The 14,651-nt window shown below is 38.9% G+C and overlaps 1 protein-coding gene across 3 annotated transcripts in view; it reads left to right on the top strand.

The window, feature by feature from the left end:
- Positions 1-7,801: 7,801 nt before the first annotated feature.
- The window catches only part of LOC125911849 (Bardet-Biedl syndrome 5 protein homolog), a 42,194-nt gene continuing 35,344 nt past the window's right edge, over positions 7,802-14,651 (top strand). The window contains exons 1-5 of one of the 3 annotated variants that reach the window (XM_049616051.1): positions 7,802-7,950; positions 10,017-10,099; positions 13,296-13,361; positions 13,997-14,046; positions 14,178-14,305. In XM_049616051.1, coding sequence (XP_049472008.1) covers positions 7,892-7,950; positions 10,017-10,099; positions 13,296-13,361; positions 13,997-14,046; positions 14,178-14,305 — 386 coding nt within the window. In that variant the 5' untranslated portion in view covers positions 7,802-7,891. The remainder of the gene's footprint in view (positions 7,951-10,016; positions 10,100-13,295; positions 13,362-13,996; positions 14,047-14,177; positions 14,306-14,651) is intronic. The other 2 variants (XM_049616049.1, XM_049616050.1) reach the window with 2 other exon arrangements.

Raw genomic sequence — 14,651 nt, 5'->3', positions numbered from 1 at the left:
GATTGTTTTTGTGTTTTGGATTTACATGAAAGAACAATAACGATGAAACCCATTCCATTCATAATGTTTATGCTTAATGCTGTGAGGAATTGCTATTTTATCAGCTCATTGAGCACTGAAGCTCAATTTGAGTGTACAAATCATATTGTAAAATAAAATAATAACCTTCTAACTGCATTACTATGTACTATTAATGGCATGCTATTAAAATAACTTTGGGCAGCACAGTAAATCTACTTGGAGGTGTGAGTTAAAAACGTTTGTAAAATGTTTTATAAAAATGATTAATATTGAAATATAAATAATTATAGACATTTTCCTTGTTCTTTTTTATACAGAAGATACACAGGGGTTATGATGTTTATCAACTTAGATCAAGGCCTTGCAATGTGTGTAATACACTTGCACGACAGTATGGATATAAATGACTATACTTAGTTTTGGAAAGGTGGCTGCCACAGAAACGTCTATCATTTTGGCAACAATGGTCAATATATAGTGGCATGCCCAGTATTTAGTGGAGGTTGTGGTAATATAAATATTAATTTTGGAGTATAACTTGATATATGATAGGTTTAGATTGGGGAGGATGGTGTGCCCAGGCAGGGAATGGCAGAAAGAAAAGCACAGATACACAGTGGGAATCAGTTCAATAGTTCAGAATTCCTGGCCATTGGTAAATAGTGAGATGTAATGCTAGAATTCTGGGGTAATCTGGCTTGATAATGATAATGATAAAGAGAATGCATCCTTTTACAGCTTAGGGAAAACACATCGAAGTATGATGACTGGAACTAGGGTGATTCACTTCGGAGTCATTGGTTTGTTTCCAGTTTGACCAGACTGGAGGTCAATGAGGCTGTTAACATTGGGGAAGAGAAGGGGCCTGATACTTCCTACTACTAGTAGCATCCAAACAGAGGGGCTATAGCTATTACCAAGAAAACTACATAAGAAGACATGAGGTGATGGGGCGCCTGGGTGGCGCAGTCGGTTAAGCGTCCGACTTCAGCCAGGTCACGATCTCACGGTCCGTGAGTTCGAGCCCCGCGTCAGGCTCTGGGCTGATGGCTCGGAGCCTGGAGCCTGTTTCCGATTCTGTGTCTCCCTCTCTCTCTGCCCCTCCCCCGTTCATGCTCTGTCTCTCTCTGTCCCAAAAATAAATAAACGTTGAAAAAAAAAAAAAAAAAAGACATGAGGTGAGGAGTCCATAGCTTTCCTCTCTTCCCTACCCTACCCTTTCCTGTCCCCATTAAGGCTGAGATTCACCTCCTCTGCATAATCTACTGCCAGCCTTTTACACTAAACTCAACTCAATCTACCTGATCAAGAAATACATCTACTTTGGATGTGGTACATCAAAAAAAATGAACAAGTTTTTAAGCATAGCAGACTGTTCTTAACATATATTAATTGCTGATGAATATTCACAAATAGAGAATTTTTGTGTTTCACCCAGGTGCTAAGCAGCACATTCCTTTTCAGTAATCTAAGAAAACATCATTTCTTAATGCATCCTCTATGATGTCCAGGAATACATCTCATAGAAGACTTTGAAAATAAACCATAATGTTTCATTTTATTTTGCATAAGCTTAAAATCCTTAAATGGATTCCACAACTTCTTTTAAAACTTTTTTTTTTAACATTTACTTATTTTTGAGACAGAGAGACAGAGCATGTACGGGGGAGGATCAGAGAGAGGGAAATACAGAATCTGAAACAGGCTCCAGGCTCTGAGCTGTCAGCACAGAGCCCGACGCCGGGCTCAAACCCAAGGACTGCGAGATCATGAGCTGAGCTGAAGTCGGCCGCTTAACCGACTGAGCCACCCAGGCGCCCCCACAACTTCTTTACAGTAAGAAAATCTTTGTTCAGCAAAAGAACAAAGGATTACATAAATTTAACTTTTTCAGTGTACAGATTAATTCAAAATAAAAATTTTTATAGTAACATTAAAACCATCTAGTAGCTCTTTTACATTTTAAAACAGCTTGTAGGGTGCCTGGGTGGCTCAGTCAATTATGCGTCTGACTCTTGATTCCAGCTTAGGTCATGATCTCACAGTTGTGGGATTGAGCCCCACGTCAGGCTCCACACTGACAGCATAGAGTCTGCTTGGGATTCTCTTTCTCTGTCTCTTTCTCTCTCTCTCTCTGCCCCTCCCCTGCTCGCACATGCTCTCCCTCTCTCCCAAATATTAATTAGCTCATTAATTAATGTTAAAAAACAGCCTGTAATAAACGCTACTCAGGAACTTGTGACATGTATTTAATGACTGTCTTCACATAGAAGCTAAGGCATATTTCAGAGTTAAGAAATGGACCAAACACTTGGAAAAGCACAAATATAATTACTTCTTTCTCTGAAGTCTTTTTGTTTAGTAGCCATTCTCTAGTAGTTGGACTTGAAAAGTTGTTTCTAAGTGCAATAATTTTAAGATAGAAATATATTTCAATCAATATTGATTGACATCTAATTGAACAGAGTAAAATATTTGCACTAATGCATATTTTATGTTATATAAATTCTAGATCTTAGATTTTTTAAATATTAAGGTTATGAGCCTGGGTGGCTCAGTTGGTTAAACATCTGACTCTTGATCTCGGCTCAGGTCCTGATCTTACAGTTAGTGAGTTTGAGTGTCACATCAGGCTCTGTGCTGACAGTGTGGAGTCTGCTTGGAATTGTCTCTCCCTCTCTCTCTCCCTCACTCTCTCCCTCTCTGCCCCTAGCCTACTCATGCTCTCTCTCTCTCTGAAACTAAACTTAAAAAAATTTTTTTAATAAATAAATAAATAAATATTAAGATTATAAAATATACTTTGGCTTACTGAATGTCTTCCTAGTAAGATGTATCTTCTTGGCAGGAAGAATACCAAGTACTGGGGTATCCAACATATTATGAACACATATAAAAAGTAGAAGCTGACACCTTGAAGGAAAGATTATCATTATCCATGAACTCTGAACAGTAATAAAAGTGATCATTTTAAAAAGATGAGTGGAGTAGAGAGAAGAAGCAATGACTCAGTGACATAAAGGTAATGACTAATTTTTATTCTTGTTTTGACTTTACTCTGCTTCTTTGCTACCCATGCTATGCATTGGCTTGCACTAGGCTCTAAGATCATCAGCCATTTCCCCCCTCAAGCCCTTAACTTTGCTTTTAGATATAAATTTCAACAGGTACGCTTTTTTTTTTAAGAAGTATAACTGACATGCAACTTTATATTAAAATAGGTGTTCTTGAAAGACATGAGCAGGCAAGAGTAGTTCAACAAATGGTGCTAGAACAACTGAATATCCATGTACAAAATAAACGAACATCCTGGGGAACTTTTCCTCACACTAGATATAAAAATTAACCTAAACCAGACCATAAACTTAAATGAAAATCCAAAACTATAAGACTTCTAGAAGAAAACAGAAAAAAATCTTTGTGATCTTGGGCTAGGAAAGATTTCTCAGAGAGGACACAAAAAACCATAAAATAGAAAAGAAAAAAGTCATCAATTAAATCTCATTAACATTAAAAACTAAAAACTTCTGTTCTTTGAAAGGTAACATTAAGAAATGAAGAGGCAAGCCAGAGACTGAGAGAAAATATTCACAACATACTTACGTAACAAAGGACTTTACTCTTACAAAATTCAGTTATAAGAAAACAAACAACCACATTAAAAACTGTGAAATGACAAACAGTTTACAAGAAATATTTACAAGTGGCTGGTAAGCACATGAAAAGATGCTCAATACTATTAGTCATTACAGAAATACAAGTTAAAACCACAATGAGATGCTATATACCCACTAGAATGGCTAAAGTTAAAAAGATTGACAAGTAACAGAGATACATTGTTGGTGGCAATGTAAAGTGACATAACTGTTCTGGAAAACAGTTAGCAGTTTTTTAAAAAGTTAAACATACAACTATCATATAACCCAGAAAACCCACTCCTAGGTATATTTACCCAAAAGAAATGAAAACTTACATCCACAAAAAGGCTTGTGCATGAATGTTCTTGGCAATTTTGTTAATGACAAAAACTGAAAAGGACCCACATGTCCAAAGGCAAAACAAAGTGCAACATATCTAAAAAATGTGATATTAGGGGCACCTGGGTGGCTCAATTGGTTAAGTGTCCGACTTCAGCTCAGGTCATGATCTCACAGTTCATGAGTTCGAGTCCCACATTGGGCTCTGTGCTGACAGCTCAGAGCCTGCAGCCTGCTTCAGATTCTGTGTCTCCCTCTCTCTCTATCCCATCCCCACTCATGCTCTGTCTCTCTCTGTCTTAAAAATAAATAAAACATTAAAAATTTTTAAATAAATAAAAAATGTGATATTAGCACTAGAAAGGAACAGACTATTGATACATGTAACAATATGGATGAACTTCAAAACATTATACCAAATACTGGGTGTTGCATATGATGAACCACTAAACTCTACACCTGAAACTAATATTACACTGTATGTTAACAAACTGGAATTTAAATAAAAACTTGAAAAAGAAAAAAAAAACATTATGCCAAATAAATGAAACCAGATACAGGAAAAGATATATAGTACTCTTATATAGTACATATAATTTATTATGCCATTTATATAAAATTCTAGAACATTCAAAATTAGTATACAGTATGGCAAATTTTATAATTACTTTACCACAGTAAAATAATGAAAAAGAAAACAATCTACAGTAAAAGAAAGCAAACAAGTGATGTCCCAGGACCTGGAGTTGACTGCAAAAGGGCACAAGGAAACTTTTTGGGGTGACAGAAATGTTCTATAGCTTCATTATGGGAGTGATTACATTGATGCATATACTTGTCAAAATTCATCAAAGACCACACCTAAATAAAATAGATGCATTTTTAATGTATATTATACTTTGGTAAAATTTATTTAAAAAGTAAAAACATATACACATAAAAAACTTTACTTACAAAGACAGGAGGAAAAGAAAGTCTGGGAAACAAAGAATATGATTGAATCTCCAGTTATAAGCACATTGAAAAGTAGGTCTTCATTTCAGTCTTCATTATGAAAGTCCTATTGTGATGTCAGTGTATTAATTTAATATTGCTTTACAATAAGTTACACAATCTTAGAAATTTAAAACAATACAAATTTATTTGTCTCACAGTTTCCATGAGTCAGGAGTCTGGGCTGACTTCATTGCTTAGGGTCTCACCTAAAATCGAGGTGTCAGTGAGATGACTGAATCATCTCACTAAGATCCCATCTGAGGCTTGGGGTTCTCTTCCAGGCTCATTCAGGCTGTTGGCAGAATTCAGTTCTTCGTGGTTCGATGGCTGGAATTTGTTTTCTCACTGGCTCTCATCTCCTAGAGGCTGCCCTCAGCTCCTAGCTGTGTGGTTTTCTCACAAACTTGGCTACCATTTCATCAAAACCAGCAGAAAAGAATATCTCCTTTAAGGGCTCATCTGATAAGGTCAGGCCCACCACGGAGAGTCTCCATTTTTGATGAATTCAAGGGACATTAAATATCTGCAAAAATCTCATCTTTGCCATATAACGTAATTTCATCACAGGGCTGATATCCTATCATATTCACAGATTCTTCCATGCTCAAGGGAAGGGGATTAGATAAGGTATGCATAGAAGGAGGACAGGTATCTTAGGGGCCATTTAGAATTCTGTTTACAGTCTGCCCTCTGGCACTCAACAATTCATGCTCCTCCCAAAGGAAAAAAAAAAAGTGCTCCCTCCCAAGGTTCCCTTCTCAGACTATTACACCTTCAGCTTAAAACCCATGATCTCATCATCTAAATCATCTATATGTGATGCAAATGATGCTCCTGTGTATAATCCATTAAGTACAGTTCACTGAAGCACAATTCCTCTTGGCAGACCTGGGAAACTAAAGAGACCAGGTGTCTGTCCCCAACACTCCCATCATAAAATGCTGGGCCAGGCAGGCACAGGAAAACAGAGATATTCCAGTTCAAAACTTCTATCCTTGCCTTTTCATGAAAGGTAGCATATATTTGCAAGTGAGTAATCAGCCTGCTTCCTAACAGAATTTTGCTGGTCTTAGCCTCTACTATTTGTTAGAGTAGCACCACCCTTGGTTCCACAACCTGTATTAGTTCTCTATTGTTCCACATAACAAATTACCACCAATTCAGCAGCTTAAAACAACAGACATTTATAATCTACCTGTTTCTATAGATCAGAACTCCAAGCATGGCTTATCCAGGTTTTCTGCTTATAGTCACGCCAGGCTGCAATCCAGACACTTTTTGGAGCAAAGGCCTTATCAGAAGTTTTACTAGGGAAAGATCTGCTTCCAAGCTCATTAGGTTGTTGGTAAATTCCCTTTCCTTGCATTTATATGATTGAAGCTGCTGTCCCTCAAGGCCATATCATACCAGCTGGCTTCTTTAAGGCAAGCAAGAGAGTCTTGCTCCCATCAGCTAAAACCAAGTCTTACATAACCACATAATCATGGGAATGATATACCATCACTTTTACATCCCATCACCTTTGCCATATTCTGTTGGCTAGAAGCAAGTCACAGGTTATGCCCACTTCTAAGGAGAAAGGATTATATAAGAATATGACTCACTGGGGGCCACCTTAGTTTATGTCCACCATATGTTCCAATGTCTCCATTACTTTCTTCAACGTGAGGAAAACTCCTATAGTCTTCCATCTCTCTAGTATTTGGCACAGAGCCTAATACAGAGGAGCTCTAGATCATTTAAAGCTGTAGTTATCAAACCTTTGATTTCAGGACCCCTTTATACTCTTAAAAACAATAATGATTATTGAGCAGCTGAAAGAGCTTTTGTTTATATGGGTTATATCTATTGATATTTAATGACACATTTAAAAATTCATTTACTGACTCATTAAAAAGTAATAAGCTCATTGTATGTCAACGTACATAACATTTTAAAAAATAATTATATTATCCACAAATATGAGAAGAGTAGCATTGTTTTACATTTTTGCAAATTTGCAAGTTTGCAAATTTTTTTTGTAATGTTTGGCTTCATAGAAGACAGCTAGATTCCCATACCTCTGGAAAACACCACTGTACATCCAAAGAATAAATAAGAGTCACAATGGCAAATAAGGTCTTCCTGTTATCCTGCATATACTTTGACCTTGTGGGTGCCCTGAAAGGATCTTAAGGAACTCTGGGGATCTCCAGATCACGCTTTGAAAACCATGAATTAAAGAACTGTCATAAGTTGAGGAAAGGAAGGCGTTTGAATCATTCAAAAAGTTTTTATTGAATGCCTACTCTGTGCCAGGCACTGTTCAAAGTGAACTAGATAGATCAGGTCTTGTCCTCTGGGTGCTCAGGGTACAGTGACAGATCAGGGACCGCCTCAGTTGACGTTTGAGCTGAGACTTAAGTGACAGGGGGCAGACCATGCAGAAATCTGGGGAAAGAGAGTTCCAGGCAGGGAAAGGGAGCCCTGCCTCCCTGGAAGGTAGGCATTAGGAGAGGGTAGCAAAAGATCGGGCAGGTGTGCGGGACCTGATCCGGCGGGGCCAGGTAAAGAATTAAGTTTTAAGTCTAAATTTCTTGACTGTAGCAAAATGGGGGGAGGTGGTGGAATGGCTTAAGGATGTGTGTTTGGAGGCTAGGAAAGTCAGTCAGAGGTCAAGCACACACTCCTGGGCCGGAGCCAGCTAGGTTTCTTTGAACCTCCCCCATCTCGCCTGGAGCCACAAATCCGTTTAGTGACGCGACAGGCCCGGGAAAGCGCGCACCCTACCTCAGGAAGCTTGGCTCTCGGCGCCCGCCGTAGACGTCGTGACACAGGCGACCCGTTGCCTTGGAACCAGTGAGACGCCACTCGGCCTCCGCTGCTGCCGAGAGTGCCAGCGTTGGGCCTCGGTCACCATGTCGGTGCTGGACGCGCTTTGGGAGGACCGGGATGTCCGCTTCGACGTCTCCTCGCAGTGAGTCGCTCCCGGGGCCTGTAGAGGGCGCCGCAGCGAGGTTTCAGGAGGAGCCTGCGCCCCAACAGCTCACGGGCCTCGCGAGAGCGGGAGGAGGTTTGCGCCTGTGGTCCGCTCCCGGGGAGACCCCGGGTTGGCTCCGCCACTGCGGGAATGCATGTGAATTACAGTGGTTCAGTCCTGTGCGATCCGTGGCCGCGTCCTGACCCCGGGCACCTATCAGAAAGCTGAGCCCAAATACGTCCAGGACCATCCAGGGCTTGGGCGTCCGGTATACCCAAGTGAGCTTGGGGTGCCAGTTTCGTGTGGTGGAAGAACGTTCGGCAGGGACTCAGGAGCCCAGGGTTCTAAAACTAAGCCTGGAATATCGACACACATTGTGGGCCCTTAGACTTCACCGTTCTGAGCTTGAGCCTCTTCGTCTGTAAAACAAGGGAGGTGGGAATAAGCATTTTCCAAAATTCCTAACCACGCAAACTTTATTTCCACGATAAGTTTCCATCTTATTGTTCATTTAAATCACCAATAGGAAAAAGGAGCTACCTTTTGGAACCTCTCAACAGAAACCTTGGGTTTTTTTAAATTCCATGCCTTAAAAAGAAAATAGTATCTGCCTACCCAAAGTCCCGGGGGAAAATGCCCATTGGGATATTAACTGTTGGAAAACAGTAAAGCTGAGGTTCTTGGGTTAATGATATGAATGAAGCTTCTTAGCCACTTCTTATGATTCCTTATCATGAACAAAACCTTGGATAGCCAACGAAATATTAACTTCTAATTCTAACATGGTCTTAGATCCTTTAAGAACTTGTGAGGGAAGGGAATTTATAAAATTATAAACGACAGTTACATATTGCTCACATCCTATGACTTTCTATTATTCTTGGAGGGTTCTTAATCCAAACAAAGGTCCATTTCATGAACATTTCCACTTTATTAAATATTTATCAAATACTTACTATGTGCTATTTACTGTGCTGATAGCTAGGGATAATGATACCCACACCCCCATTTTAGTGCAGGAGATACACATAGACAACTTTTTTTTTTTTTTTTTTTAACGTGGTAAGTGCCATCCTGAATACAGAATAGTTCATTCTGCTTAGGGAAGACGTTAAGGAAGAAATAATATTTGAGTTCAGCCCTGAAGGTTGGGCAGGACCTTATCAGGTAGACAGAAAGAGAGTATTCCAGAAAAAAAAAAAAAAAAAAAGAATAAAACATTAGGAGCAGAGTCTTGGAAGTACAAACGTCATTGGCTAGAAGGCAGAATTGACAGGTAGAGGATGGAGGAACAATCAGAAAGGTAGAGTAGCCAGACTATAAAATGTTTAGCTGAGGATTTGGGACTTCATTTTGTAGGCAGTAGGATGATGTGGAAGATAGCAGGGAAGATATATGATCATGTTTGCATTTTCAATAGGTAATTAAGCCAACGCTATGGAGAATATGTTAGGCTGTACCACATACTCTGCTAGGTTTTTGTTTTTGAACACTCTAGATGCATTCTGTCAGTTAGCGAACTTCTCCACTCTATTTCCTTTTATTCCCTGTATCTAATTGTTTACCAAGTCCTAACGATGCTTTGCTTTAGCTTGTTCCTTCCATAACTGCCTGACCTCCTTTCCTCTACTCAGAAAACTCTGAAGGTTTTCCGTCATCCACAGGACAAGGCTCATATCTATCCGACTAGCATTCAAAAGTAGTGGCATGCATTTTTCACTACCTCTTAACATAGATCTTCTCCAGCCAGATCGATCTTCCCACATTCCCTCATCATTTTTTTATTTCTGGTCTTTAATCATGGACTCTCTCCCTCTCTTATTTCTCCAAATCCTACCTCTCATTCTAGTTCTGACTTCTTTGCATGTCCCTGGTCACTCCAGGCCCCACTAGTCTCCAGGTTCTAGAAGTTCTTAAGACCTTATTTTCAAATGCACGAGTATTTGGTACTGTATCATTTATACTGTTGGCTGTTTTATCTGCATATGTCTCTTCTGTCTCTAACTAGATTATAAGTGGGTATAGTTGTAGCTATAAAATTAAAGCCTTGATATTTATCTTAGACAAATGAAAACAAGACCTGGAGAAGCCCTTATTGATTGTTTAGATTCAATTGAAGACACCAAAGGAAATAATGGGGATAGAGGTGAGTATATTTCCTAATATTTTTTTATATTTCTGATTTGATTTACAAATGATAAGTCATATCAGCTGGAGAATAAGATGTGAGACAGCATTATGTGTAAATATAATTGTGAAAGTGAAAGAGTTAAATCTACATACGACTTTTGTCAGACTTAAAGAGAAGAAAGAATAGGTATGAAACCTGCAGCCCGGGGAATACAGGTCCTTAAATAAATCCCAGTTTTGAAATCAGCTTTCTCCAACATAACTATTAAAACTCCAGGATTCATGTCTGTAAGGAGCATGGGATAGTTCTGACTTTTGAATCTGCCTCCCCACGAAAAGAATAAGTATGTCATAGCTTTGCTATCTGGAGCCATGCTTCCTTTTAAGAACTCCAAGAGTAACTCACAATGTCCCAAGACTGACACCTGGAGATGAACATATGGAGTACAAATTTAGGGCTGTATTGTGAAGTTTATTTGTAGGTTAAGCACTGAAGAATCATGTGAGATGTCTGAGGAGTAGCCAGAGTTGGACTCTAGAGTCCTTCCCACCCCAAACCAAATCCCAAAGGCTTGAACTTTGAAAAGTCCCAGGCTTCATATAGCTGTAATGGAGCCAAGTCCAGTGACCAGGCCTTATAAGCGTCACTACTGTTGTTTAAGAAAAAAAATAGGGGATGAGTAGGCAGCTTAGTATATCTGAAAAGGCTTTTTAAGGGAAAGGAGGTTTAAGAAGATGGGTCATAAACCTCTTATTCAAGAGAAGAGTAAGTGGGGGGGAAAGGAGCAGACCTGCAGACCTCATTCAGGTAAGAAGGATCAGTAAATCCTAGAGAAGGAACAGTAACCCTTAGCAGAACAGATAAGGAGGAGCAGTAAATCCTAGAGACTGAACAGTAACCCTTATTGGCAGAACATGCTCACTGCAGCCTTTCTTTTTTTTTTTTTTTTTTAATTTTTAATGTTTATTTTTGAGAGACAGAGAGAGAGAGAGCATGAGCAGGGAAGGGGCAGGGAGAGGGAGACACAGAATCCGAAGCAGACTCCAGGCTCTGAGCTGTCAGCACAGAGCCCGACGCAGGGCTCGAACCCATGAAACGTGAGATCATGACCTGAGTTGAAGTCGGACGCTTAACCGACTGAGCCACACAGGCTCCCTAACACTGCAGCCTTTCAAGTGGCCACTTGCTCTTTGGGTCTTTCTTCTGGTCTGCTCTGGAGTGGTATGTGAACAGCAGGTTTAATTGTGGGCCTTTCTTCCCTGTGAAGGGAACCTGTCATAACCAGCAGCCTATAGGCACATCCTGTCAGTGGCAAGGGCCCATCCTTGAAAGACTGCTTAGATCACATTTATGAAATGCTTCCTAGTGTCAGCCAGGCCCAAGTGAGAGTGAGGTGTGAAGATTTCGCAGCAAATAAGAAGTCTTAGTTTGTGCCTTTGAGGGTGGAATAATAATCTCTAGATGGCTAGATCCTGACAAACCTGAATAACTTAAGGAAGCCCTGAGAAGGTTTAGTTGTTCTCATACAGACTGGCAGGAACTCTTATGTGACAGTCCATCTACCAGTCCAAACAAAGACTATGGGTAATAAACCATTTTTGAATTCATTGAGTGCTCATTAAGTATAGAATCATATACTAGCACTTCAGAGTAGAGAGGGCAAAACACCTCCCTGCCAGAAGTCTCCATAATAGTGCCTGAAATCTTCCTATTAATAAAAATAACTGTATTTGTACACATCTCAGAAACAATTCCCCAGAAAATGGCATTTTACAGGAGTGTGCAGAGCTGCTGATTAATAAGAAGGTAGAAAAGAGAAGGGGATTCCTGTCTTCTAGCCATCTCCATCCCTTCCTTCCCAGCAGTTTGAAAATGACCAAATTAAGGCATTACAAAGTTCAGGAGACTCATGTGAAAACTATAAATACCCCAGGGTGCCTGGGTGGCTCAGTCGGTTAGGTGTCTGACTTCAGCTCAGGTCATGATCTCACAGCTTGTGAGTTCAAGCCCTGCATTGGGCTCTGTGCTGAGAGCTCGGGCCCTGGAGCCTGCTTTGGATTCTGTGTCTCCGACTCTTTCTGCCCCTCCCCAACTCGAGCTCTGTCTCTCTCTCAAAAATAAATACACGTTAAAAAAAAAAAAAAAACACATCAAACTATAAATACCCCAAAAGATTAGCACATTTAATCCATTTCACTGTAAGTAGCCTGACGTGAAATTATCAGATTAGCTTTGCACACTGAAGCTGTATGAGAATGAAACAGCCATATTTCAATGTTTGGGAGATTAGGAAGAACAGGGACAGTTATATTTTGGTGTTTGGGAAGGGGTTTTCAAAGAGGAAAGAGTATGACCTGGCTATAGATTACTCATCAAGAGAATTCTGTGGTTATAATTTGTTGGAGAAATATTGGGGTTAAACAAAGTTAAGGGAGTTTTATTCAGGATATCTCAAAACTATCCTAATATGCTAATTGCATTCTAAATCTGTAAGACACATAGTTTACCATGCTCAGATTTACTTGACTTTTTTTCCTCAGAGCATTTATAGAGACGACTATTTCATAAGACACACTTTGAGAAAGGAAGTTATCTAACTCTATATTTCAGTATAAGAATGTCAGTCTGAGGCTAGGAATGAAAAGCATAAAGCCTTAAGCAGACTTTAGCCTGGTCATAACTTCATATGAGCAAAAAAAATTTTGTTTATAGCAAAAAAAAAAAAAATGGGTATATAAGTTCTTATATAAATGAGAACTGTTAAGAGAGTACTCCTGTGGCAGGGATTAGTGTATATATGAAAGTCCTTTGAGAAGGGTGATTTCACTGAATGAGTTTGTAATTATGCCATCCCATACTCATTCTCACTTGTACATTTTTGACCTGCTGGGACCTCCCAGAGCAACTTCCACCAAGACCCAATTCTCTCTTTTAATCTGAGTTAAACCAAGCTGTTGGCATTGGATACCTGTATCCCCTCTGTAACTATCAGATTTTGTTTCTCTGGGATTCCAAATCATGCACTGTATACTTTATATAGGATAGATACGAACAATAAACACATTCAGTTGCTAAATGTATGAAAATATCTGTGAGGATTACTGCTGATACTGAGCCAGAAGTTCTATGTCTACCTCTTTCTGTGCTGCAAAAATGGGTCCTTATATAAGGTAACCTATTTTTGTTTGTTTGTTTGTTTGTTTGCTTTTAGGGAGACTCTTAGTAACAAATTTAAGAATTATCTGGCACTCTTTGGCATTACCCAGAGTCAATCTTTGTGAGTATTTTTGTTAGATGATATTAAAGAATAAAAATACTTTGTCAAGTGAACTTGCACAGTGGCTTTTGATACCAAAAAAACTGTACCATGAAATATGTGGGAAACTTAAATTGATAAAAACTTGAGCAGCCCTGTATAGACTGTATCATTATCCAAAAGAAATGTTTTTCAGTCTGTCCATTTTGTCTCTTGGACATGAGATTAGTGCTTTTACACTGAATGGTTTCGCTTTTGTTTTTGTTCTTTACTTACCTTTGACAACTTGCTATGACCTGTTTAAACTAATCCCAAAAAAGAGGGATCTAAATTCTAATAAAAGTGCAACCTTCCATTGTATTAAATTTCGTTTTACTTATTTTTTAAAACTATTTTAGATTATCCAGCAAGACTTTTTCTCTTGAGGTAGTGGTACTAAGCTGTTCAGTGAATAATACAATATAGGTTTTAGAGAAGCAAACTTCCTTTCTCCCATGCTGTGAACATTGTTTGTGCAAAGAGGCAGAATTGATATTCTAGTTCTTTTAATTATTTAACTTAAATTTGTAAAAATGTTTTAAAGTATTTTATATATATATATTTTTTTCTCTCGGTTGATTGTATCATGTTCTTGAAATTCTTTGCTTGAATTTTAGCTATCGGTTACAACTGCATATTGAGCATTACAACAAGGACTGCTAACTCTGTAAGTCTGAACAATCTTATTGAAATGTATGTACTGAAGAAACATTAACTATTTTGAGGTTGGACTTTGTTTTCACTGTAAATGAGAGTTGCTCCTAAAGTCTGAACTTTTAAATAAATTTGTTCTTACAGAAATTACGAGGCCAAAGTGAAGCTCTTTATATACTAACAAAATGTAACAGTACTCGTTTTGAGTTTATATTTACAAATCTGGTTCCTGGAAGTCCTAGACTTTTTACTTCTGTGATTGCAGTACACAGGTATGGTAATACTTTATGCATTATTGAATAATTTTAAGGCAATTCTATGATATAGAGGTTTAGAGGATAAAGTTTATCTTCCTGCAAGCTCAAGAAATTACAATATCCTGAGAATATATAGAAGAACATACTGCGTTATAATTTAATAAACACTTTTAAGTATTTATAAAATACATAAGACTACTGAAAATTCAAAAAAAAAATTCTACTGAAGGGGCGGCTCAATCAGTTAAGCATCCAACTTCAGCTCGGGTCATGATCTTCCAGCTCATGGGTTCAAGCCCTGCATCAGGCTCTATGCTGACAGCTCGGAGCCTGGAGCCTGCTTTAGAGTCCTCGTCTCTCT

This window comes from Panthera uncia, assembly GCF_023721935.1.
Source record: "Panthera uncia isolate 11264 chromosome C1 unlocalized genomic scaffold, Puncia_PCG_1.0 HiC_scaffold_3, whole genome shotgun sequence".
NCBI classification, from domain to species: Eukaryota; Metazoa; Chordata; class Mammalia; order Carnivora; family Felidae; genus Panthera; species Panthera uncia.
The sequence above is the reverse complement of the archived record's forward strand: the minus strand, read 5'-3'. Positions and strand labels throughout refer to the sequence as shown.